General features: G+C 59.4%; 1 protein-coding gene across 1 annotated transcript in view; it reads right to left on the bottom strand.

Annotated features, from left to right (window-relative positions):
- ITPK1 (inositol-tetrakisphosphate 1-kinase) overlaps positions 1–26,249 on the bottom strand; it is a gene marked incomplete at its 5' end in the record, with an annotated part of 134,137 nt that extends 107,888 nt beyond the window's left edge. Inside the window, one exon of the mRNA XM_084241053.1 lies at positions 26,155–26,249. Within this exon, the coding sequence (XP_084097179.1) occupies positions 26,155–26,249 (95 nt within the window). The remainder of the gene's footprint in view (positions 1–26,154) is intronic.
- Positions 26,250–27,283: the final 1,034 nt, after the last annotated feature.

The raw sequence follows: 27,283 nt of genomic DNA, 5'->3' as shown, positions 1-27,283 counted from the left end.
GCACTCATTGGACAGGCTGCACTGGAGTGTGTCTATATGATTTTCTCACATGAGGAAATTGAGAGAGGTTAAGAAATTCTCTGAACCTTTATGCTAAGCAAAATAAGTCAGAGAGAGACAAAAACCGCAAGGTATAACAAAGTCAGGGCCTCCCTGGTGGCGCAGGCAGTTGAGCGCCGCACCGTGAAGCTGTCCGCAGCCTCTGCAGCACGGGTTCGATCCCAGCCAGCCGGTGAGATGCCCACATGGCGCAGCAGACCTCTCCTGCCGCCCGCTGCTCCCCCCAGCAGTGTATTTCGTCAGTCTGCCTGTTCTGTTCCCTGCTCTGGCTCTGGTGAATCCTCTCACCCTCCCGCGCATCTGGCCTGTACCCCGGATCTTGTACATAAATAAATCTTTTTTAAAAATTAAAAAACAAAGCCAAACTTAAAAAACAGAGAAGGGGTGGGAGCAACGGGAGAGGCTGGGGAGGGACAAGCTCTCCGTTATGAGCAAGGTCTGAGGCTCTGCTGCCCCGCGTGGTGACGACAGATGACGCTGAAACGTGCTGAGTAGACCTGAAGTGTTCTCAGAACGAGAGAAAGGAGAGATGGGAGGCGACGGATGTTCTCACTAGCTCCATGGGGGCACCTTCCACAACCATGTATGTGAAAGTCGAATTATCCCGTTAAACACACCCCGGTGCTGTTTGTCAGCCATACCTGCCTCAGTAAAGCCGGGGGGAGGGGTGAGCACACACTCATTTAAAAAAAGCAGCTCACCCCAAGACTCCTAGCAAGTCACAGCCGAATCATGCTCGAAAGTCAGGCCCGCTGTGGGCAAAGACCTCCCCTGGGAGGGTGGGGGCTGGCCGGGTCTGCTGAGGGTGAGGCGCCTAGAATTTCTGGAGGAGGAACTGTCTGGACACAGCGACCTCTCCTCCCCCACCCGGCCACTACCCCAAATCTGGGCCGAACTTTCTCGGACCCTTGACCCCCAAGAGGCTGTAGGAGGGGTGCCATCGAGACTGCTGTGGGCTGGGGACTGGCACGCCCGGGGTCACCCCGGGCCCAGGAGCAGGGGGAGCAGGCCTGCCTGTCCTCGCCCCTCTCCACAGGGCTGGGACAGTTCCTGCTGACTCCAAAGTCCCCTCAAATTCACACTTTCCAAGCAGAAGGAAGCCTTCCCACAAGGCAGAGGGGGAGGCCGGCCAGCAGGTGGGGACTGCCCCAGGGGCAGGGATTCAAGCAGGGGTGGGTGCCACCCACCACCAGGAAGGAGTGGGGAGACGGGGACGTGAGGAAGGCAACGTGCTGGGGATCTTTCTTCCACTTCAGAGGTCTGAAGCGACCAGTAAGAGCTGCGGGTCAGGTCACAGGACTCCGGGAAGGCGAAGGTGCTGCGGGGCCCGGGCTGGCCAGGCCTCCAAGGCGAGAAAGAGGTCACTCCACACCCGGCCCAGAGTATCAGCCCCGGCCACTTCCTGCAGGGCCAGCCCCACCTCCTTCCTGCCCAGCCGCCCGCCCCGCTGAGCTGGCAGCTGGGAGCCATGGCAACGGGCCCCAAACAGCTCGAGAGATCCCTCAGAGTCCCCCACGCAGGGAGTCACAGCAGCCGCCCACCCAAAGCCCGGAACCCTGGCCCGGGGCAGAAGTGAGAAAGGCCAGAAAGAGGAAGCCCTGACTGGGGCAGAAGGGAGGAGCACCCGACGGCCAGCAAAGGACAGCCTCCCCCCAGCTGAGGGTCCCCGCTCTCCCTGCACCACCCCCTCCAGCCTGTGACCCATCCCCTCAGCGCCTCCCAATCTTTCCTTCAGGCCCCTCACCCACCTCGCAGCAGGGCCCAGGGCGCCGCCTCTGCGTCCAGCCATCTGCTCGTGGGACACCCGGCTCGCGCCTCCCCACCTCCCACGCCCTCAGCCCCACCTGGAGCTCCCCGACAACGTGGGCCCTCCCCGAGGGCAGCCCACAAAGAGGGCCTGCCCCCCTACCTTCCTCCTTACCCGAGCGCAGGGCAAACCACCAGCTTTGTTCCCAAGGCGGCTAGGGGGTCTTCGAAACATCCGCGCCCACTTCCCCGCCCGGAAGGCAATCTGCTGGACTGGACGCCGCGCTAGGAATGATCTGGACTGCCAGGATAAGAGCTCCAGACAGACGGCAATGTTGCAGCGGGAGGGGCTTTTCTATTTTTCTTTTTGGACCAAGATTTTCTGAAACTAAATTCCTCCTGATGACCTGCTTTCCCGTGAACCGCCTTTCTAGCCAGGAGACTCTTTTATGTGTTCACTTACTGCACTACCTGCTATGTGCCCAGTACTGTCCCCCCCCCCCCCCCCCAGGACACACCATGAAGACAACAGAAGAGGTTCCTGTCCTCTCGGTAGAGATGAGGTAAACCAGCAAACGACTGACATTAAGCACAACGTGTGCGGTGGTGAAGGGAACACTCAAGATGAGGCACAGAGGAAAGTCCATGCTGAGATCTAAAGGTTGAGAAGGGGGCCTCCCTGGCGGCACAAGGGGTTAAGCACCATACTATGAAGCTATCCGCAGCCTCTGCAGCACGAGTTTGATCCCCCGCCAGCCAGGGAGCAACCCACACAGCGCCGCAGACCTCTCCTGTCTCCTTGCTGCTCCCCTCAGCAGTGTATTTCAGTAGATCTGCCTGTTCTGCTCCCCACTCTGTTTCTGGTGAACCCTCTCACCCCCCACATCTCTGGCCTGTACCCCAGCTCTTGCATGCATAAATAAATAAACCTTCAAAAAAAAAAAAAAGGTTGAGAAGGAACCAGTAGAGTGGAGGGACAAGAGCCTGCTGAGCAGCAGGAACAGCACGTGCAAAGGTCCTGAGGTTGGAAAGCATTTAGAGCAAAGAACTGAGAAAAGACCACGATGGCTAAGCCACCGTGGGGAGCCCAAGGGCTGGAAGCTTGTTTCAGAGCCCCGAGGGGGCTGTTCTTGTGCGTTCTCTTTCTACTTAAGCTCCTCTGAGTTGGGTTTTCCATCACTTGCATCCACAAGAGTCCTGGCTCCTACAATATCTCCTCCATCAACCGCATCACCCTCCGCTTCCCTCCTTCTGTCCTATTCCTCAGTTGCTGCAGAGGGTTTCACCTGAGCCTCTAGAAAGCCAAGGGCTGACGGCCCCTCTCCCAGGGAGGCGGCTGACTGCATGCTGGAAGGGGAGGCAGGAAGAGCAAAGCAGATGGGCCCTCAGCTGAGTGAAAAAGAGAATCCCCAGCAACACTGGCTGGCTGATTGCATGTAATTATGAAGGAAAAACGTTCTTTAAAATTAGCTTCCCAAATGCAGATATAATTTCAAGTGTCCCTTGCAGTGTGATTACAGTGTAAGTCCAACAAACGTCACATCAGCAGCACAGACCATTCGGGCCCCTGCAGGCAAAGAACAATGAAGCCAAGGCGGGCACCAGGGCAGACAACTTCCAAGAGACACGTCCAGTTGCCCCACGAACTCCAGCCCGGGGCCCAACACAGGCCGGAGCCACTTCCTCCCCCAACACCCGGCTCGGGGGTCTTGCAAGAAGGCAGGGGGTACATCTTCCTTCTTTCTCTTTTCCTTTAGGGTTTCTGAGGTTCAGACTCCACCCCAAGAGCATTCAGTTAATGATGACAGCTTCATTTATGCAAGTCTCCCGGGCCCAGGGGCCTGGCCGCTCACGACTGAACGTGCCTGGCCCGGGATGAGCCTCAGTGTCACCACCATCCCCCGCCTCCTCTCCAACCGCTGACCCTGTACCAGCCCCGGGGCTACTGATGCGGAGCCTGCAGATCCCAACAGCTCCGCGCGCTGCCCTCACTGGCTGCCCTGGGATGCAGCCCCAGCTCTGCCAGAGCCTGAACCCACAGCGGCCACACAGGGCCTCTTCTGGGCCTGGGGATGCGGTAAAGTGCTCGGGATGCCGCTCCTGGCAGGGGCACGGGTCAGTGTGCACCGACCCAGTCGGCAGATTGGCCCTCCCCAGCCTTGCAACACGACCCTCCTCCTCTGGACTTTGGGTTCCAGCTGGGGACTGGCCCCATCACCCCTTTCCCCGCTCCCCGGGGTGCCTCCCAGGGTCCTCCCCATTCCACACAGCAGAGCCAAGGCCCAGAATGGAGAGGGGATTGAGGCCCCAGGAAAAGTCTGGGGAAGATCCACAGGCATCCACAAGGGGCCGGCGCTGGGGACCGGGTGTACCACACACGGGCATCACCCATCCACACCAAGAAGGGTTACGGTGCCCCATTTCAGAGATGAGAAAATCAAGGTTCAGAGAAGTATAGAGACAGGTTCAGGGTCCCCAGCAAAGGCACAGGAGAGCCACGATTTTCCACCCAGGCCTCCTGACTCCCAGGTCAGAGAATCAACGCGCTGAGGGCCCACAAGCACTGCCACACAGGCCTGGGGGTGTGAGGCCAGCGAGCCTGCCACCAGAGCAGGCCAGGCCCACACCTGGAGGCCGGGCAGCAACAAAGCCAGGATGGCAGGGGACGGGAGCGGCACAGAGGACCTGCAGCTGGCAGCTCTCGTTGAGGGCAACTCTGCCCGCCAGTAGACATCTGGCAGTGCCTGGAGACATTCATGGTTGTTATGCTGGGGAAGGAGTGGCACCCAGTGGGTGGGGACCAGGGATGCTGTTACACATCCTACAATGCACAGGACAGGCCCTAACAAGAGAGAAGGAGCCTGCCTAAAATGTCAACAGCGCCGAGGAGGGCACGCTGAGCTCCGGTAATCTCTGAACAAGAATTTGGATCTGCCTGGACATGGGGTTGGTTCAAAAAACCCACAAAATTCAAAACAAATAAATATATGTGCACTTATATATATAAAATGTATATGTGCATGCACATGGGTTTGTTTGCAAGTGCTAGAAAATTCTGGAAGGATAATGAACTAGGAACAACTTGCAGGAGAGAAGCAGTTAAGAGCACAGCAAAGACAAGACCCTTCTCACCCTAAGTCCTTTCCTGTCTTCTGGCTTGAACCACGTGCCTGTATTGCCTAGTTCAGTGCATGCCTGTTCCCTCAAACGTGATAAATAATGCCTCCTCGCACGTGTAGATCTCCCCAACACCCTGCCCCAGCTCACCTCTGGAAAGCCTCGGGAGCAGGGTGACCCTGCCTTCCCAAACATCTCACCGACATCTCTGCGATTATGTCCTGATTTGGCAACCCACAGAGCACACGGCCAGGCTCCAGAGAGGTTCCACGGCCCCCACATCCACACCCACCGGCCCCCAACCTGGCAGCCCCAGTCCAGGCCCGGCTGTGAGGTGACGAGCCCAAGCTGAGCGTGATGAGGTCCTGCCGATGCCAAGTGGACTGGCCAAGTTTCCTCACCGTTACCACAGCCGGTGTGGGGACTGTGTGCTCGCGGGCTTGGGCCACAATGAGTCTCGGGCACCAGGAGACTCCAGCAGGGGCCAGGAAGCCCCTGGGGGTGGGCTCATGTGCCTCAGCTAAACTCCCGGTGCCCCGGGCACTAAGTCACCCCTCCCCACATGGGGGTGCCTATCCTCCAAGGCCTGTCATGATGAGGACGTCCTGCAAAGGAACATCTCCCCTGGGCCCAGCTCACCCCCGCACCCCCATCCTGCTCCATCCTCGGCACACTCCCCACCATCTGTCCCCCACAGAAGGGCACATAAACGCAGGACTTTGCTCTCTCCCGTGGCCCGCAGCCAGGCACGCAGCTCACTACCCACTTCCTGACTGAATAAGCAGGTGAGCAAACACCCGCTCTGCAGGGTGGGCATGACCCCTGACAGAGGGTGGGATCCAGGCACCAAGGGCCGAATTCCTTGCTGCTTTCAGTCCCTCTGGGCAATACGGCCTCCCAGTGGCCCTGCACACTAGTGGCTGCACCCCCTTCTCCGATGAGGAATCTGAGTGTACCCCAAATCTCCCAAACATAACCTGGTCTCCTCTCCCACATCTGCCCCCAACCTGCACTTCCATCCTCATGTCCCCCTCCCACAGGCCAAGGCCTGGCCTCACCCCTCCTTCCCTCTCCGGGCCCCATGCCCAGGGGCGGGCAGGTTTCCTAACCAGAGGTGGATGCGCTGCACTCGCCCCGCCTCCTGGGGCCTGCTGGAATGCAGCTGACCCGCGGGTCTGAGGCACGGGAGATTCAGCAGTGCTCACAAGCTCCTGGGGGTGGCCAAGCCACCTGCCACCCCCTGAGCAGCAAGATCCTAACCAGGGCTGGCCTCCAGCCTTCAGACCGGTCCCTCTCCCCACACTGTCTAGACCGCCAGCACTTCTGGCCCGCACAGCCATGTGGCATCCCCTGCAGGGCTCCCCATCACCCCTACCCCCAGCCCATCCTGCCACCTCTGGTCTGCTCTCCAGGAGAGCCGGTCAGAGCCCACACTGGCCCCGGCTGCCCTGCTTATGTCTGCCGTGATGCCCCCTCCACCACCTTCCTAAGTCCCAGCAGGAGGGCTCGCAGGACCTGTGCATCCTGGCTTGACATGAGCCCCGCAAATGCCAAGCTTCAGGCAGACTGCCCTGCTCTCAGCTCCTGGGACACTCTGCCGGCGGCCACGGCCTCAGCTGCCCCATCCCGGGAGGAAGGCCTGGGGACCTCCCCAGCTCCCACACCTTCAGGGACCAGCGCAAGGCACCACCTCTGTGAGGAGCTCCGTGTCCAGGGTCATCTGTCGAACACAGACACGACACGAGGACACGGGGCTCTTCTCCCCACCCCGGGAAGGGTGCTGTGGGCACAGGGGCCGCCAGGCTGGGTTAGGCCGACATGGAAGGCAGCTGCTCTGTGGACCACCTCAGAATAAGAAAGGAAACCGGAAGCAGGTGTATCTCTGGAAACTCATCTGTGCCGCAGCTCGGCGGAGGCTAAGGGGAAACATACTCCCATCCCCGCACCCCATCTCTTCGCTAGAGCAACAAGGGCTGGCAGCCAGACGCAGCCCCACCTTTTAAAAGCTAGCATTTTATGATCAAGTGCTTGCCCTGGGCTCAGCTTGCCCTGGACACACCTCCCACACAGCCCTGGCGGCCAGACTGGAGCTCAGAGGCCCGGGACTTCCCAAGGCCAGCCCCGGGGGGTCGGGGGGCAGCCAGGATCTGGGAGAGCTCGGGCCAGGCTCGTAAGTGGGGGCGGGAATCAGTGGGTGCTCAACCCTCTATGTCTCATCCCCCTGCTTTCTGGATGGCTCGGCCCGGGATCCCTTCCCTGCAGACCCCCCTCTGCCCGGACCCAACACGCCCAGAGGACCTCTGACCTCTTAGCATCACACCTTTGCACCTGCGGGCTCACCACCCAGGAAACTTAAGTCCACCCCTGTCTGCTCAATGAGCTCCTCAAAGACCCAGTTTCCTGTGGGAAGCCTTCCTCCATTCTCCCAGCCCGCCCCACCTCATTCCCTGCGCCCGTCAGCAGTGCTCCTTGGTGCCCCCGCCCCAGCTGAACCCCCAGGGTGAGGGGACATCTGTGTTCCCAGCACCTATCATGGTGCAGCTCCAGATCCACAGCACCTGGAAATCACCACCCACAATACATCCACCTGCCATCTCCCGAGGACCTGCGCGGGGCCGTTTCTAGTACTTACAGACAGACAGCCGCGCAGGCAGTGAGCTACGGGGATCCGTGCCCATTATTTCAAGTGGCACATCAAGCGTGAAGGTTAATGCTGTGTTCACGCCACAGAGGTAGAAACTGAGAAGGAGAAGAACTTGCCCCAAAGCACATTGCTGGACAGGACAGAAGTTTTAAACCCAGTGACGAGAACGATACTTGTTCAAATATTTAATACTGATACCAGCATTTGGCTGTTGAAATATTTATACATTGGTGAGGGCATTGTTTGAATATTTATATATTGACAAAAGCATTTGGTTGTTCAGCGATTTCAGGCCCACCCCAGCCCAGGCGGTGCCCGTGGACAGAGGTATCCTGTGTGCCCCCAGCCACGAGGACAGCCCACTCCAGGGCACGGTCACACACATGAGGTCATCGCCCACCAAGGGCTGTGCAAGGCCCTGGGACGCTGGGAGTGATGCTTTTCACGTAACATTCAACAATAATACACTGACATGACCCGCGTACCTCGGGGGGTGAGGAGAAGATGCCTTCGCCTGCCCCTGCCGGTCACCGCCCACAAAGTGACTCAGGTCACTCAGGTTGGTGGACTGTTCTGTGGGGTAATCGGATGGGAGTCGCTGCCCTGCCCGTCATGTTAAAATAAAACTCAAAGTGCACACAAAGGCCTGGAAAATCCTAAAGGCCCATCTGCCAGCCGACCTCACACCTCCAGCCATACCCTCCTCCTGCTGTTCCATAAACACACCAGGCTCAGGTGTACCCCAGGGCCTTTGCAATTGCCTTTCCCACTGCCTGAGCTGCTCTGAGTCCAGATTTCTGCAGTTAACTCCTCTCTGACCATTGGGTGCCTGCCTGAGTCTCTCCTTTTGTTTTTGTTTTTTTTAAGAGATTTATTTGTTTATGAATACAAGAACTGGGGTACAGGCCAGAGGTGCAGGGGGGGGTAGTGGGTGAGAGGATTCACCCGAGACAGAGCGGGGAACAGAACAGGCAGACTGACCGAAGTACCCTGCTGAGGGGAGCAGCAGGCGAGACAGGGGAGGTCTGCCGCGCCATGTGGGTTTTTCCCTTGCCGGCCGGGGATCGAACTCATGCTGCAGAGGCTGCGGACAGCTTCCCAGTGCTGTCTTAACCCCTTGCACCACCAGGGAGGTTCCTGAGTCTCTCCTTTTGAAAGGGTTTCTTAGACCACCCTGGAGAGTCCCAGAACCTCTCACACCCTCATCACTGCTCTCACTTCATTTCCAGATCCCAGCTGAAGTCAGTCCCTCTGATTGGCTGATGTTTCTGTTGACCCTCGCTCCCCACCCCCAGCTCCCCCCAAAGACTAAAGTTCCAAAGAACAGGACTGTGCCCATCCTGACCACTGTCGGTCCCATGCTGATGTGCTCTGAGGAGACCTGGCCTGGAGGGATGCCAGCTGCGAGCAGATGTCTGAACACAAACCCTCTGCGGGAACTGCAGGGCTGCCCTAGAGCACACGGACGGGAAGCTCTGATCTGCGGGCTCACCAAGGATGCGGCCAGGCAGCTCAGGAAGGAGAGCTCAGGAGGAGTGACAGCCAGATTTACTCCCTCCAGTTTCCCCACTGAACATTTCACGGGCTTTCCCAGTTAGAATGTTCCAGAAAATGGGGAGCCATTCTGCTCTAACCTCGTCTTGAACGAGGCACAGAGCAGGCACTGAGAAAAGCTTTGTAAAGGACAACTAGACATCTGCCCCCATGGAGCCCAACCACGAGGGAGCACCCTGAGGAGCCCCAGCCAGGACCTGAGCTGCCCCGATCTACCCCACGCCATGCCCAGAACGGCTGGGTGCCCGCCAGGTCCTCAAGGAAGGATGTGGAGGCCCAACCACACACCCTTGTGGGCAGAAATGTTCCCAACTCTTGACCCCACCCAGCACCGTGCCTTTGTCACCAATCAAGCAGTGAGGTTTGCTGCACAAGACTCCACTGTGGCATTAGAACCATGGCCCCAGTTTCACAGAGGAGAAAACCCAGGTGCCAAGGGTTCTCTGCCAAAGGTCACAGAGCTGGCAAACGGCAGCACTTGGGTTTGGACCAAGTTGTGTCTGCCACCATCAGACAAGGCGTCTTCTCTGAGGTGCTGAAGTGTCAAGTGCAGGACACAAAGTCAGGTAGAAAAGGTCTCTTTATGGGTAATTTTCTTACACTTTCTAGGGGTCACTATCTCTGGGTAGATTAGACACTGATACCCAAACTTATTTGATGAGGGAATTCTTTTTTTTTTAAAGATTTTATTTACTTACGCATACAAGAACTGGGGTACAGGCCAGAGGTGTGGGGGGTGAGGGGATTCACCAGAGACAGAGTGGGAAGCAGAACAGGCAGATTGACTGAAATCCACTGCTGAGGGGAGCAGCGTGTGAGACAGGAGGGTCTGCTTTGCCATGTGGGTTGCTCCCTGGCCGGGGATTGAACTGGTGCTGCAGTGGCTGCGGATTGCTTCATAGTGCTGTGTCTTAACCCCTTGTGCCACCACGGAGGCCCCAGGGAATTCTTCTTTAGTGGGTTGTCTTGTAGAAACCATGTTCTAAAAAATGGTTGTAAATGACTCCTGAAAACCTAAACCACCTGTAGGAATCCAGGAAACTTCATCTGGGACCCACACTACTTTTATTTCAGAGAATCTGGAGTATTCTTTCTATGCTGCCACATATTCTAATGTGGATTCCTCTACAAATAGGGCTGTTCTCATCAAACCTCAAAGATCCCCAAGAAAGGCTAAGAAACACTGTCCTGCAGGCGCAGGTGATTTCTGTGAAAACCTCTGTATTTCCTTTTGTCAGTTCCATTTATGTGCTGAAAAGGAAAGGGGAGCAAGTTCACTGTCTCACCCCGTGAAGCTGGGCTGGCCTTGAGTCTTGCTTTTGGCCAGCAGACTGGAGGCACCATCAGCCCTCCAGAGGCCTGGAGCAGCCCTGCTGTCCTTGGGCCTGCCCTCCTGGACGAGAACACACCCAGGCCGCCCGCTGGGGGTGAGACAAAGGGGCTGGCCACCCCAGCACCCGGGTCAACCAGAGGCCGAGCCCCTGGAGCACTGCCCGCGAGTGACCTGCAGCTGGCCAGATGCACAGAGCCAGGCCTGAACTGCTGCCCCATAGGACGTGAGCTCCACAAATGCTATTGCTGAAAGCCACGATGTTTGGGATGATCTGTTACTCAACCACAACAGGTAAAACTCCCACACGTAGAGGAGTCAGGAAGAGAGAGAAGATGTCCAGCACAGCATTAGCTACAGCAGCAGGAAAACTGGAAGTAATTGAAACAGAACTAAGACTTCAGCTCACTATGTCACAGCAGAGACACCCAATACAGCTGTGCAAGAGCAGCCACCGCCGCCCCCCACCTGCAGCACGGCGACAGGGAAGAGGCGTGGGAAGAACAGAGACCCGGGGTGAGGCTGCAAGCCAGCGGTGCAGGCAGGCTCACGAAGAGATGAAAGTAAAAGGGTTTCTCTGATGGGCTCTCTTTTCAGGCACGGGGATTATTAAAGTCCATACTAAATTATCTACATATCAAATTATGTCTTGGATTTGCTTCGAAATAATAAGGGGTAATAAATAAAACATAACTGGGCATAAGTTAATCATTGTTACCATGGGGGTTTGGGGGGGGGTTATTACTCTTTTTTGTATATGGAACTTCCATAGAAGCAGCTCACAAAATTTATATTTTATAAAGATTATTCCAAAGGTTGTGTAAAAAAGGCAGAATTTGTTTATACTACGATGCCCCATGCCAGAAGCAAAAATCAGAACCTCCCCCTACAATGACTTCAACTCTGCAACAGGACAAAAAAGGGAAGAGATGGGGTGTGGGGGATGATCTGTCTCTTCAAGTCTTGCTTTCATGATGTTAAATTGTCCTTACAAAGGATAAAAATGTCAGGGAAAAGGTGACAGTGCTTCATTTCCTTCAGCTAAGCCCAGCATAAGTGAGGGGTTGGCTGGTGGGGGGACGCTTCCCTAAGGGGGTGGGTTGGGAAGGTGGGGGAGACTCTGTTAGAAGCCACAGGAGCAGCTGGGCTGCGGAGAGGACAATCACGGCCTCAGCAGGCCCCAGACGCCCACCCCAGCTGGTGGAAGCTGGGTCTGGGGAGTGGGGTACTTACTGTCCTCCCCCGGTTAAGGGAGCGTAGCAGTGGCCCCTTCTTTTCACAAGTTTCAAGTTCAGAGATGACACCTAGTTCTCCAAAATGTACCTTCAGGCAGAAGAAGAACCGATTTGGGGAAGAGGGTAACTTGTTATCAAATCCCCGGCTGTGTACTAGAAACCACCTCTATCACTTCAGCCTTCATTTCCTCCTGTCCCCCAAGCTGCCCCGGGGTGCATGCATGCTGAGTCCTCCATTTTACAGGTAAGGAAAGGCCTCCCCTCACCTGCTGAGGTCAGGCAGGCCCTGGGCTGGGGCTGGGGCTGGGGCTGGGGGGTGGGGGGAGCAGGGAAGAGCAGATGGACGAAGGGACACATGTGGGCAGGGACAGAGATGGACGGCAGCCCAAGCTGCACAGCCCCTGCCAGGAAGGAGATTATGGACTGAATGCTGGTATCCCCCAAAACTCATGTTGACACCCTCCCCCCAAAATGTGGTGACCTCGGAGGTGGTGCCTTTGGGAGGTAATTACAGTTGGGGGCGGCCATCAGGGCAGGGCCCTCATCACAGGTTCCGTGCCCTCACATGAAGGTGACCCAGGGCTCACTGCCCGCCGCCTGAGGACGCAGGGAGAAGGCAGCTGCCCGCGAAGCAGGACGCGAGGCCTCCCGGGCACCGGATTCGGCCTCCAGAACCATGAGGGGAAGCCTGTGCTTAAGCCGCTCCGTCGATGGTATTGCTGGGGTGGCCCGAGCTGACTCAGACAAGGAGACGAACCGCGGCCCTGGAGCAGGCCGGGAACCCCCAGAGACACGAGGAGTCACAGCTGAGTTTGTACTAGAACAGAAAGGGGTGCTACGCTCACCCGTTACTTCCAGGGCGCTGACAGTTCAACGCCGGTGTCGGTACAGGATCAACCCTACACTTGATTTAATGAGGAAGCGCCAAGTGGAGACACGGGTAACAGACCCACGAGGCAGCGTCAGAAAAGGAGGGTGTGTGTGCATGTGTGCCTGGCTCTGGAGGGACATGGCGCCTGAGGATGACACCACGGGGGGGCCGGGTCCCGAGGACACCGCCCGGCCCTGCAGCCACCCAGCACTGGAGCCAGGCCCCTCCGTGGACACAGGACCTGCAGGAGCCCCTTACGACCGAGTGCAGCTGATTTTCAGCTCAGAGGTCATGACTGCCCTATCAGCCCCCCTGCAATGGGGACAGACATACAGGTGCACGGCCCAGCCCGCCGTTTTGCTTTTAGGGGAGTCCCAACCTGTTGCGGATACAGAGGCACTGACAGAGCCACCCACACATGCTCCGGACAGCCAGGCTGCCTCTGGGGCGCCGCCCGCCACCCCACTCTGTCCAGGGGAGAATCCCAAATCCAAAGAGTTGGACTCCTCAGCATTCCCCGCAAGGCCAAGGGGAGGGTGGAAACAAAAAATGCACGGGGACAGGAGTGGGGGAATCCCAAGCTGTCAGGCCTCTGCGGTAGGGACGCAGCTGCCTTGGCCCTCAACCTGCCCTGTGACATTCCCGTGTTCAGGCCCATTAAAGGCTCAGAGAAGTCCAGTCACCTGACTGGAGTCACACAGCCAGAAGCTGCACCACCACCTCCAACATCCTGCACCTGACCTCGAAGCTCTTTGGCATCCAAGAGCCTGCCCCAGTGAAAATATTCCCCAAAGCTTCCCAGGCTGTAAGGGTCTTTTGAGCAGCTTCCAAAACCCTCTAGGCCACCGATTTCAGAGGTAAAGCTCCAAGGTGACCCCCAAGAAGGGACATGAGTGGCAGTTTAAACAGCGGGAGGCCGTGCAGAGTCCTCCACATCGGCTCAGAGCATTGTTCCCAGGGAGGAGAGCGCGGAGCAGGGCATGGCAGAGCCTGGGACGGAGGGGCTGTCTGGACAGACCCACTCACAGACCCGGAGGCCAAGCTCTGCCTCCCCCAGAAGGTCAGAGGTGGCTGGTACTGGGTGGGGCCATGAAAAGGGAAAAAAAAAAGTCAACCAGGGCACTGAGGATGGCTCAGCGAGAAGCGCTCAAAGGAAAGCCAGCCTTGCTCGTTCAGTTTTCACTGGAAAAGGAAAACACTCTCTGAGGTAAAGGTGGCAGATGCGGAGCCACAGGGACTGTCCAGGCCCAGCCCCAGGGACTGTCCCAGGGCCCCGGCTGGGAGCCCTGGGAGGTCACTGCCCTCGAGCTCGGCTTCCAAATATGGACTGAGCTGCCTAGCTAGAGGACTATAATTTCTGGCTAAATTGAGGTAACGCCATGCAGGGACTGCACCCCAAGCGTAGGTGGGTGTCATGCTGGGGGGAGCCCTGTGACCCTCCTCACCAGTACAGCTACCATCAGCTCCCCGCAGGGATGCACGAGTTCCTCACAGCCTCGCCATTTAGACACAGGCCTCCCTGTGGTCCAGAGGCTCCGGGCCTAGACCTTCCTCCCCGGAGTATCGAGGGAACTGAGCACCCAAAGTTGGGCAGGCACAGGCTGCAGTGAGGCCGTGACCGGGTCAACCGGGGATGGGGGGGGCGGGGGGGGGTCGTGGGGAACACTCTGTTTCAGGAAGTGGGAGCCGAGGCCCCTGCCCAGACCTGGAAAAGGGAGGCTGGACGGGCCTCTGGCGGGAAGGCCAGAATTGCTTTTCAAGGATCGCATAATAAATGTTAGGACTCAGAGAATAATAAAATTTTAAAGAAAACAAGCTTTCATGTCGGCAAGGCCAGGTTCAAACCTGAGCTGGCCCGCCTCCTGGCTTCACCGCCTCAGGCTCACTGTGCCCCTCCCTTCGGACCTGCATTCCCCACCCAGGAGGCCGGTGGGCCGCGAAGGGCCTAGTCCATCCAGAGAGCCACCAACGGCCCCCAGTGGGCATTTCTCACAAGGAAACCCACAAGCCTGGCACCCTGAGGGGGCGGGGGCCATCCCCCCCAGGACCAGGGTGAGGACACTCCCGAACACCCCCACATCACCAGCACATCCCCTCCTCTCCTCTCCAAGAGCCCCCCAAAGTCTACCTGGGAGAACACAAGAGCCACACAACCTACACCCCCTCTACCACCCTCCCTCCAGGGCCCCAACCCTCAGCACTGCAGGAAGACCCCCTGGTGGCCAACCATGTGCAGCCAGGCTGGGGGGGGCAGTCCCAGGCCAGAGGGGGCTGCGATGCCCTCTGTGGAAAGGACCCCAGTTTGATGGTGCCGGAGGGCAGCAAGCACGCGATAAAAACTAGTCTTGTGACTATCCGAAGGAATGCATGGGGTGCGAATTAAAAAGAAGATGCTTAGACCTACCCCAGCTCATTCCAGGGGTGAGGAGGCCCAGGAACCGGGGCTGGGACTCCACACCCCAGCCCTGACTATGGGATGTAATCAAGATAGAGGCAGATATGAAAGTGAAACTCCACAAGGCACCCTCTGCACCCCTGCACCCTCTGCACCTGCTGGGAACACAGGGCTTCCTGGGAGGCAGTGAGTGGGAGTCAGGGGACACATCCTGGCCCCTGATGCTGGAGGCCCCCCACCAGGAGAGAATGGGAAGAGGCAGCTAGGTTACCTGTCTGCCCCAGGCTGGGGGTCCCCTCCAGAGAAGTGTCAGGCCCCAGACTCCGCCTGGTCGGGCATGAGGGCATGGGAGGTGGCACAGGCGGGGAAAGGCCATCACGATTAAGCAGCTGCCCTGCCCACTAGCCAGAGCTGGGTGTGTTGCACCCTTTCTCCAGGTGGAGGAGCAGAGCTGGGGCAGAATGGCCTGCTGGTCAGCCACAGCCAGCCAGGCAAGTCTTGAGTTCGCTGTATCTCATGCCCCCCCAACCTCAAGCCTCTGGGCCCCACAACCGCATACAGAGGAGGCTCAGAAGAGAAGGTCTCAATGTTCTCGTGAAAGCACATAGCAGCCCAGAATGCTCGGATGCTCTGTTCAAGATGGTGAGCAACCTTGTGAGCAAGCTGGCGGTGGGGGGGTGGGGGGGACAGGTTTCAGGAGGCAAGGAGCCCCCAGCGGGAATCCCAGCTCTGCTCCTCATAACTGTGACCAGCAAGTCAGCTCGTCTCTCTCCCCTGCAAGTGGGCACACCGCCTGCCCTGGAGGACGCATTTCCTTCCTACAAGCACCTGGCCTGTGGGAGGTTCTCACGATGCTCTGAGAGTTGGGGTGAGCCCAGACTTAGGAGGGAGCCAAAGGGGGCTCCATCAGCCCTTCTAAAGCACGGAAGGCCACAGAGACAAGCCCCAAGGCCAGTTTTCACAGCTGAGGCTCCCGGAGTCACAGATGTGTTGCACCCCTGCTCCCAGCCCTGGCCCGACCATCCGGTCATACTTGGCCAGGCCAAGCCCCAGGAAAGTCTCCTGTGCAAAAACCAGCACCTATCCAGCCCCGGGAGCCATCCTGAAGTCCATTCCAGTTCACACCAACAACCAGAGGCAAGACATTTTTAAAAGGGGAGAAAGGATTTCACAAAGGGTAGGGTAGCAACCTGCAGGCAGAAATGGGCAAGCAGAGGGGTGCCCCTTCCTTCCCCCCTCCTTCCCTGTGAGATGGGGATGGCGAGGAGTTTCCCAGGGTATGCTCTGGACAGGAACAGCCCGGGAAGCTTCACGTCCAGCTTCCTTCTTGGAGCATTCCTGTCCCCATGAAGCCTCATGGTAACAAGGCCCCTCGGTGTTCACCCTTGCCTGGCTGCTCAGGGTAAGGCCTGGCAACACTCTAGAGAATGAGTCATGGCTGCCCAGGAGGATCACTGGAGCACTTGTTAAAAGAAGAGGTCTAGGCCTCCCTGGTGGCGCAGGGGTTAAAGTCTCAGCTCTATCAAGCTATCACCAGCCACCGCGGCACAAGTTCGATCCCCGGCCAGAGAGCTGACCCACATGGCACAGCAGACCTCTCCTGTCCCTCTGCTGCTCCCCTCAACAGTGTATTTCAGGCAATCTTCCTGCAGATCTGCTCCCCACTCTGTCCCTGGTGAGTGCTCTCACCCCCTGCACCTCTGGCCTGCACCCCAGTTCTTGTATGCATAAATAAATAAAAATAAATCTTAAAATAAAAAGGAAAGGTCTCGATCCTTTCCCTGGAGCATTTTACAGGGCAGGGGTGGACCCTGGATTTGTGCTTCCATTCTTGCCCCAGGTGCTTCTTTTGTTGGGCAAGTTTGGCAAACACTGGCCTGGAAGAAAGGACAGGACTGAGAACAAGCCTCGGGTGTGGCCTCCGTCCCCAGGGCACCAGAGGACTCCCTGGCCTTTAGAAGGTCAGCTGGCCTGGGGTCCACCAGGGCCCCTGGAGCCCGCCCCCTCGCCAGCCCTGGCCCCCAGGCTGGCACTAGTGGTCCTGACCGGGCCCCCGAACGCAGGGGGCAGCCTCAGGTGGCAGGAAGGCCCCAAGGCCACCCACCTGGCCTTCCATCACACAGTCAGGGTGCACACCCTGCTGCCTCCTGCAGCCGCCTGTCTGAAGCGGATACTGGCCTGCAGCTCTGCCCACGGTGCCGGCCCTTGTCCAGACGGCTGCTGTTGGACCACAGGAACTCAGGGCTGCGACTGGCAGAACAGGGCATGTGGCCTCTGGGCAGCAGATACCGCCTGCCCTATGGGTCTTTCAGCTTCTCAAGGAGGCGGCTCCTGGCCCCAGTCTCCTTAAACCTCACCTCCTGGCTCTCTGCTCCTCCTGGTCTGACCAGCAGCCGCCTCTCCTCGTGCAGGGCCAGCGTGGCCTCAGACACCTCGGTGAAGGTAGAAGTAAATGGACTTTGCCAAATTGGGCGCCTGGCCACCAGGACTGCCTTTAACTTTGGCAAAGCCATCCTGTTGCCATCAATGACCCCTTCATGAGCCTCAACTGTGTGGTCTTCATGTTCCAGTGACCCCACCCAGGCAAGGTCAATGGCATAGTCAATGTGGAGAACCGGAAGCCTGTCATCAACAGACAGCCCCCCCTCCACCGCCAGGGACGAGAGCTCACCAGCGTCACGTGGGCCACACTGCTGCCATTGTGCTGTGGACCCAGCGGCACCTTCACTACCCTGGAGAAGGCCAGGCTTCCCTGAGGGTAGGGCCACAAAGGTCATCATCTCGGCCCCTCCTGCTGACACCCCCATGTTTGTGATAGGCGTGAACCCTGAGAAGTGTGACAGCTCCCTCAAGATTGTCAGCAACATCTCCTGCACCAACTGCTTGGCCTCCCTGGCCAAGATCATCCATGCAACTTTGGCATCACGGAGGGATCGTGAGAGACCATGGTCCACACCATCACTGCCCTCCGGAAGACCGTAGACAGTCCTTCTGGGCAGCTGTGGTGTGATGGTCAAGGGGCCGCCCAGAACGTCATCCCTGATTCCACTGGCGCCCCCAAGGCTACGTGCAAGATCATCCCTCTGCTGACGGGAAGCTGGCTGGCAGGCCTTCTGCGTCCCCACCCCCACGTGTCGGTTGTGGATCTGACTTGCCGCCTGGAGAAAGCTGCCAAATATGATGCCATCCAGAAGGTGGTGAAACAGGCGTCACAGGGCCCTCAAGGGCATCCTGGGCTGCACTGAGGACCAGACTATCTCCTGCGATTTAGCAGTGACGCCCACTCCCCCACCTTCGCAGCTGGGCTGGCACTGCCCTCACTGACCACTCTGTCTATCTCATTTCCTGGCTGGACAATGAATTCAGCTACAGCCACAGGGTGGTGGACCTCATGGTCCACAAGGCCTCCAAGGAGTAGGAATTGCTCCTGGGCCACCAGCCCCGTGACGGCACAGGAAGCAGAGAGGCCCTCAGCAGCTAGGGCCTCCTTCCCCAACTCTCTGGACACACCGAGAACTTCTGACCCATCACGGTTCCCTCCCAGAGCCTTCCAGAAGGGGCGGGGCTTGGGGGGCACTGCTTTGTAATGCACCATCAATAAGGTACACTGTCCCCAAGCAAAAATAAAGAAAATTTAAATAAATAAATGTCGCCTCCTCAGGGAGGGCTTCCCTGACCACAGGGGCTAAATGGGATTGCAGCCCCCGCCGCCCATGGCTCTCTCCTGGCTCTAACTGTGTGTTCCCAGCATCTAAATGCACCTGTGAGCTGGTTTACCTTCACCTCCCTACCTGTATCCAGAGGCACCAGGGTGGGGACCAACACCCAGCACGGGGCCAGCACAGTGCCGGACACGCAGGACTTGCTAACTACAGAAAAGGATGAAGTAATGAAGCCCAGGAGCTCCTCCCTGGCCCGGGCCCCCACCCCCTGCCCTCCCCATCTCCCCCAACCCCTGGGGTTCGCTACCTGCCCAGAGCACTAGCGTCACACCTGAGCCCCAGGGATGCAGAAAAAGGCTCCCAAAACCTGCCGGTTTGCTCATCCACTAACAGGCACTCCTTGAGCTCCCACTACGTGCAGTGGTGCTCCCACAGTCACCCTTAACAAAAGGGGCATGTCCTGAGAAATCTGTCCTTAAGTGACTCCATCATGCGACATCGTAGAGTAATCACACAAGCCCACGACACACCTAGGTTCACAGCCCGCCCGCCGGGACCTCCGGCCACAATGCTGGTGTGCCGCGCCTCACCGCGCAGGCCCTGGGGCTTCCGTGGTGAACACGGCTGCCAAAGTCACTACCTTTGTGGAACCAGCTTAGCAGACCCTAAGCAAGTCCAGAGAAGGAACGGCCCAGTGGCTGGGGTCCTCGGGGCCTGAGTGAGAACATCTCCGGGAAGGTGCCTCTAAATGGACCCGCCGCACCCTGGTCCTGGTCTCCCTCCAAGGCAGCTGCTAGTGCAGTGGCGCCGCTTGCAGGCTCAGTTAACAGGGAGCAACAGTCTCTGGTCACCCAGGGAGGGCACCCAGCACCCATGGGGATGGGGGAGGTCATAGGGGAGGGATAGGATCTGGGGTCCATCGTGGGAGTGAGTCTCAAATGTCCAGAGTCAGTGACAGATCCACGCCTGAGCCCCAGAAGCAGGTGGCTGGGGGTGGATCCTGAAGCTGTCACTGTCCTCAGCCTGGCACCGTGACGGGCCTACAGAAACCAGCCCATGAGGCCCAGCTGGGGAGGTACAGGCCACAGGGCAGCTGCTTTCTTTTTTTTAAGATTTATTTATTTATATAAGAACCGGGGTACAGGCCAGATGTGAGTGAGAATGAGAGGATTCACCAGAGACAGAGCGGGGAACAGAACAGGCAGACTGATGAAATCCACTGCTGAGGGGAGCAGTGGGCGAGACAGGAGAGGTCTGCCTCACAATGTGGGCATCTCCACGGCTGGCGGGGATCGAACCAGCACTGCAGAGGCTGCGGACAGCTTCACAGCACTGCGCTCAACCATCTGCACCACCAGGGAGGCCCAGGGCAGCTGCTTTCTGAGCCAGCTTGGAGGAGGCACCAGGCACAATTCAAAGAAAAAGCACCAGGCACAATTCAAACAGCCCAGCAGGAAAGGCTGGCTGCTCGCAGGCACCCTCACGGCGCCACTCGGGAGGAAGGACTAGTCGAAAGGAGGCCTCAACAGGCAGTGGGGAGAGGGCCTCGGTCTCAGAGCAGGTATATCCCCTGCCACTTCCCCACTGTGAGACCCTGATCAAGCCATGCCACCCAGCCCAGCCTGGGTTTCCCTCTGGGTGTCCCCAATCACCCCAAAGCAAGGCCACATACACCCAGGATGACTTTCGAGGGGCCAGAGAAGGGGAAAAGCTGGGTGACCCCGACTCACACAGGAAGGTTTAATGGGACTGGGCTTGGCCAGGTGCACAGCTCCTGAGTGATGTGCTTTTGGGTATGAATCTCACTTTCTGAAAAAGAAGGCAGCAGAGCACTCCCTCAAAAACCCAAACTACAAGTGGGAACAGAAACCCTGTTTACACCCAACTGCCCAGAAACTACACTGCGGAGGCCCTTCCCTGGGCCTCTGCTGCGCGTCCTGGACCCACGGCACTGCACGGGAAAAAACCAAGGAGGCAGGATGGCCCAGTAGTTAGGAATGGGAGCACCCGGCTCCATCGGCACCTGCCTCCCGCACCGTCAGCCACCCCCTGCGTGAACATGACCTCACAGTCACAGGAGAAACGTGAGTCAGAATGCACAAGTTCCATGTTTTGCCCACTTGTGTAGCCAAGATCAAAACCACTCAGGTGGGTGCTGTGCAGGGCGGGCGTGGGCCTCAGGCCCTCGGTCACATCCACTGGCATCTCGAGCAGCAACGTCTTCGTGAGCAGCTCGCGTGGGCAGACCACCCATGAAAAAGTAAGGTGTCTGTGCCCTTTGACCCAGCACTGCTTCAGGCAGCAGTGAGCACCCAGGCAACGGAGCAGGGCACTTGCTGCCACCCCCACCCCCGGGCACGCCTGCAGAAGTCCCGACGGGGCAAGAAACACGGTCCAGTCGCTTTAAGACCTGGACCACAAAGCCATTTAAAAAACAAGGCAGGCCTCCCCAGCAGCACAGTGGGTTGAGTGCAGTGCTGTGGAGCTGTCTGCAGCCTCTGCAGCGCAGGTTCGATTCCCAGCCCACCAGGGAGAATCCCACATGGTGCAGCAGACCTCTCCTGACTCTCCCGCTGCTCCCCTCAGCAGTGCCTTCGGTCTGTCTGCCTGTTCTGCTCCCCACTCTGTCTCTGGTGAATCCTCTCACCCTCCCGTGCCTCTAGCCTGTACCCAAGCTCTTGTGTAAAAATAAATAAATCTTTAAAAAATAATAAAAAAATAAATAAAAACCAAGGCAAATCACACAGGTCTGTCTTCAAACAAACCAGCCATGGCTCCGTGAGATGAGCCAAGGGCAGCAGGGTATGTGTGGCACACACGTGCGCTCCTATGCACAAAACACCCATCGACACAGACTGCTCACCACAGTCGTCCCTGAATGGCCAGAACTTGGGGACAAGGAGGAAACTGATCAACTTCTCACTGTGTACTTTGAGTCCTCTGAATTTATTTTAGCAAGTGCATGTATTAAGTATCCGAAAAGATAAAGAAAAACAATACGGGTGAGCTAAGAATAGCAGTATGGTTGCTGAGGGAGGCGCCTGGCATTTTCAGGAAACCCAGCACAGGCTCTTCTCGGAGCTCCAAACTTGACAAAAATCAAAGTAATATCTTAGGTCAATTTTCTCAGGTTTCTCCAAGGACTCAGGGTTTGGATGGACTCTGAACATACATGCTGGGCAGTAGGCCAGGCAGTTGCACCCACCGGCACCCCCCGCACCCCACAGCCCAGCAGGTGATCAGTGAGCATCTATCATGGAATCTGGGGTCCCTTGCAAACTGCCCAAACCAAGAACACCACACCCACATATGCCAAAGATCCCAAAATAGAGAGAGGTGCCCATGGGCAGCAAGCCCAGCAGCCAGGCCTTCGGCCACTATCCTAAGCTCATGTCAGCTACTGACTGCCCACAGCTCTGAGCCAAGCACCTCTACTACCCTCACTCAACAGGTGAGAAAACCGAGGCCCAGAAGGGTTAAGGTCAGTGCCCAGGGGCTCAAGGGTATCAGCCGTGCAGGCAGGCCTGCAGCCCAAGCAGCATCAACAGCCAGCAGAGTCTAGATGGCTGCCTGCTCACACGTGAAGCCCAGTCGCTCCCTCGGAGGCCGCTGGGAAGTGTTTATTTGCAAGGCTGAGTTATGGAGAGTCCCGGGGCTCTGCTGCAAAGGAAACCTAAGTCAGTCTCCTCCTTCCCACCCCCATACCCCCAAATGGTGCTAAATCCCGACATTAAGACAAACAAACAAACAAACAAAAAATCTACTCACAGACCAGCATCACTTAATCTACGAAATATCCTCCTTCCTCCCTCCTAAGAATCTCCCAAAAGAATTCCAACCCAGAATGCCAAAGTCATCCCCCAGAAAGGGACGGTCGAGAAGACGGAAGGTCGTAGGCCCTGAGGGGAGCGGGCAGCCCAGCCGTGCTCTACCCCCTCCTGGCGCACACCCCCAGACCAGGTGACTGTTAAACAGGAGCTCTGCCCAACCCCCCAACTCACTGCCTGACCCCAAGGTGAGGCTCCTGAAGGCGCCGTCCCTGGGAGGCTCTGCGGACTCCAGGCCTAGTTCCTTCTGAGGCAACTGTACAAAGGGTCCCAGCGGGAAAGTCTGCGATGACAACATGATCTGATTGCTCCATAAACAGTTTCCTGCAGGCCTGGTCGGCCCAGCTGGCAGCCAAGTTTCTCAAGGACAAGAACCTCACAGGCTTCGGCGGCTTCTGGAGCCTCCAGGAAGGCCTGGCCTAACCTGGGCAAGGGAAGGACACCTAAACAAGGAAGTCCAGTCCTCAGGTAGAGAGGCCTCAGGACTGAGCACAGGGAAGCCCTCCAAGTGGCTGTGACAGTCCCTCCCAAGCCTCAGTTTCCGCATCCTCCATGTCAGGGCTGCTGGGAGGATTGAGTGAGGTACCAAGAAGGACTGCATTAAAAAATCAGTCAACAAGGCCTCCCCTGGTGGCGCAGGTGGTTGAGCGCCGCGCTGGGAAGCTGTCCACAGCCTCTGCAGCGCCAGTTCCATCCCTGCTGGCTGGGGAGGTTCCCACACGGCGCGGCAGACCTCTCCTGTCGCACCCGCTGCTCCCCTCAGCAGCGCATTTCATCAGTCTGCCTGTTCTGTTCCCCGCTCTGTCTCTGGTGAATCCTCTCACCCTCCCGTGGCGCATCTGGCCTGTACCCCAGTTCTTGTACAAATAAATAAATCTTTAAAAAAAAAAAAATCAGTCAACATTACAGTAAAGTTGGTCAGAGGTTCACCCATATTTTGTACCAAAATGCTTTCTGAAGTCACGTGCCTTTTCCCCACCTCCTGCCATGCAGGTTCAGCTGCAGGAAAGAGAGGGGAGGAGAGAAGGAACAGGAGGAGAGACCGAGAAATTCAGACAAAGGGTCAGCCAGCATTTGCAAGCAGAGCACCAAGCAGAACTAACAAAGTAAACAATAAAAAAGGCACCCACCATGTCCAGCAACAGATTATTTCTTTGCTCCCCCTCTGAAGCCCCTTCTGGGCATCTGGGAAGTCACAAGAAGTGGTGTGGGCGCTCGAGGCTGCTCAGCTTCAGGGGACCAGGAAGGAAGGTGGAGGGAGGGGAGACTCAAGCAGAGCCACGGCCCCCTGGGAAGGCGAAGACAGAGGAGACAGGCAAGACAGACAGCACCACTCACACAAGCCGAGTCTAAGCCGTCTGTGGACCAGCCCCAGGGCCCGGCCCTCGAGGTGCACCGGGGGCTGCAGAGGTGGTCCCTCTGTCCACACGGTCCCCAGGCAGGACCTGGCTCCAACCGCCTACGGACGCCACCAACGTGGGATGACACGCCCTCAAAGACAAGGCATCACCCGTGCTAAGAGCTCAGGCTTGCAAGGAAAGGTGTCTCCGGGACAAAATGGCAGCAGCTGGACCCCAAGGAAGGTAACAGGGGGGCCACTTTACTGCCTGGGTGGGTCCCAAGGCCACCAGGCCGAGAAGCTAAAGAAAAGGAGACCAAGTACAGAACAAGTCCCCACTGCACAGGCTTCCCCATCTGTGAAACAGAGGGGCTGGATGAGAGGCGGCCGACGTCCCGTCCTGCCGTCGGAACTTCACAAAGCCTGACGCTCAACTCATCCTGATCCATTCGGGTCAGGCTGTGCGGCGCTGACACCGCCCCAAACATTGTCAGCCATCTCGGGACTTTTTCATCAGGGAATTCACAGACAATTCATGCCCCGTCAAAACACGGGCACTGTGCCCCCCGAGGGTGAAATCGGAACCTGGCAGTGTCCATCCACATGGCCCCGAGACCCCTGAGGCGCCTGCGTGCAGGCCCAACACATGGACAGCAAGGTAGGCCCCGCTCTGGCTGCACCCGGCCTGGCTGCACGGCCACCAGGGGGCGCTGGCCGAAAAGCTATTTAAGGAGAGAAAAAACAAAAACTCTTCTTCATGTTTTCTTTTCCTTCTTAAACTTAAGGGACAAAATAGCTCAAGCGTCTTCCCTAATGAGAACACAAAGTGGGCTTCTTGAGGTTCTAGAATGGCCCAGCTGCTTTCTTTCATCTCTGAAGCCAAGAAGGCAACCAGACTTCAAGCCCTTTAGAAAAATTAGCTCCACGCTGATTTCCCCCGAACGACCATCACAGCTTGCCCTCAACCCCCGACCCCTTAAAGGCAGGAGAGACCCCCCAAGAGCAAAGTCAATCTGCGGGTCCAGCATGAGGACCTGGCCATGGGGCTTGGCAGGGACTGTACTTCCAGAACCTCCCAACTACCAAGCAAAACATACCAAGCAGATGACAAGTCTCATGCGTTAGCTGCAGACACAGGACGACACAAATAGAAAGATCTTAGTAAAAAGGGTGCAAGGTATCAACTGGGATTTCCCAAGTCCCAGGCGACTGCAGGGGAAGCTCTCCCGTGCCTACGCGGCGCTTCCAGAACACGTCAAAGAGGCTTCTCCAAACGTCTTCAGTGTCAAAGGCCTTCCCCACAAGTGTGTGTTTCTGCAGAGCTGGTTCAAGGGCCCTTTCTAACGTTCCAGAAAGTCCTCGGACCCATTTTCAGAGCTCTGGCCGGGAGCCTCCTGATGTCCTTGTGCATTCCCGGGCTGCCAGGCGTGCCCTGCAGGCTACGGAAAGCTGGGCTGCTCCTGGGAAGCCGGCCTGCCGGGAGGCAGCCCACTCCACCCCAAACCAGGGGATGCAGAACCAGGAGCTGCTTCAGACAAGATGCGCCCGCTGGCTGGAGGGAGAAGAGCAGGGCAGGGCGTGCACCGGGCAGAGGGGCAGCCGCCGCAGGACAAGCAGGACAGGCGCAGGGGTGCTCACTGGGCCGGCCCAGACTGGCCACCGGCTCCGGGGGACACAGAATCCAACTGTTCGGTTCTGCAAGATGTTTGGGGAAGCAACGAGGACAAAAATGCAAGCAGGGCCCATTTTCTAGAACGCAGCCCACAAGTGGCGTCTGCACCCCAGAAGGCTGCCCTCCCGGAGTTTGCAAGAAGAGCTCGGGAGCCGCGTTCTCAGCCCTCGGTGGGGGCAGAACCTAACGAGCAGCCCCTCCCCGAGGAGGCGCAGCCCCGGCGGGCGGGCGCGGCGCACCTGGCCGGGACCTGCGGATCAGCCCGGGGTCCTGACTGGATCTCACCGAACGCCCGGCGACCCCCGCCGCGCCCGCTGGGGGGCCCGATGGACCGACCCGCCCGCGCTGACCGGCAGCCGCTCTGCACCGGCCCCGGGGGTGCGCGGGGACCCCGGCTCTGACCCCCGGACCCCGGCCCGGAATCGCGGCGCGGACACGGGGCTGGCGGGGCTCGCGGGCGGGGGGCCGCGTCCGCACGGCCGCGCCCTCCGGGGGTCGGCGGGGCCCGGGGAGCCCGGCGCGGGCGAGCAGGTGGCGGCGGCCGGCGGGCCGGGGGGCCGAGGTGGCGCGGGCCGGGGCCGGGGGCGCCCACGCCCCGCCGCGGCCGGACCCCCGCCCGCCCGCCCCGGCCCGGCCCCGGCCCCCGCCCGCGCCCCCCGCCCCGGCCCCCGCCCCGGCGCCCCCGGCGCCCCCGGCGCCCACCTGCACAGCTCGGCGAAGGCCTGGAAATTGAGCTTCTTGATCTTCTTCTCGCTCAGCCAGTAGCCCACGCGCTTGCCCCGCAGGAAGGTCTGCATCGTCGCGCGGCGGCCGCAGGAAATCGCCCAGAGGCCGAGTGTGGCGGCCGGCGCGCGCCGGGCTGCGGGCACCTCCTCCCGGCGCGGGGACGCGGAACGCTCGGGGCGCGCAGTCCTGGGGGGCGGGCGGGGGCGGGGCGGGGCGGGCCGGGCCGGGCGGGGCGGGGCGGGGCGGGCGGGGCGGGCTCAGCGCGGGCCCGCCGCCCCGCCCAGGCCCCGCCCCGCCCGCCCAGGCCCCGCCCCGCCCGCCCAGGCCCCGCCGGCCCGCCCAGGCCCCGCCCCGCCCGCCCAGGCCCCGCCGGCCCGCCCAGGCCCCGCCCCGCCCGCCCAGGCCCCGCCGGCCCGCCCAGGCCCCGCCGCCCCGCCCAGGCCCCGCCGCCCCGCCCAGGCCCCGCCCAGGTCCCGCCCCGCTCAGGCCGCCCCGCCCCCCAGAGGCCCCGCCCGCCCGAGCCTGGCTGCCCTGTCGAAGCCCCGCCCACCAGAGGCCCCGCCCTCCAAGGCCCCGCCCCCGAGCCTGGCCGCCCCGCCAGAGGCCCCGCCCCGAGCAGGCCGCCCCGCCCCAGGCCCCGCCCCGAGCAGGCCGCCCCACCACGAGGCCCCGCCCCAAGCCCCGAGGCCCCGCCCAGGCCCGCGAGCGAGCGCCCAGCCCCGAGGGGAGGCCGCAGGCCCGCGCCCGCCCGCCCGCCCGCCGCCGACGGGCCGAGCCGCACGCCCGGCGCCCCCGCGGCCCGCCCAGGCCGGAGCACGCGCCCCGAGAGCACGGACCCGCCCGCCGCCGGGCCCGCGGCCTCGTCCTCGCGCGCCGGGCCCTCGCCCGCTGCCCCGGCCTGCGGAGCGCACCGCGGCCGCCAGGGGGCAGCACCGCCCGCGCCCCTTAAAGGCGCCGCGCCCCCCCCCCCCCCGCCCCCCGGTTTCGGGGCCTGGACCGGGCCGGGGAGCTGGAGGCGGGGCCGGGTGGAAGCGGCGCTGGCCAGGGGCCTTCTTCCCGGGCCGGGGAGTCGCTGCGCCTTTTCTCCCTGTCCTTTGGAGGGGCC

Source organism: Talpa europaea (assembly GCF_964194135.1).
Source record: "Talpa europaea genome assembly, chromosome: 8".
NCBI classification, from domain to species: Eukaryota; Metazoa; Chordata; class Mammalia; order Eulipotyphla; family Talpidae; genus Talpa; species Talpa europaea.
Note: the sequence above shows the minus strand (reverse complement) of the source record. Positions and strands in the feature narration are given on the sequence as shown.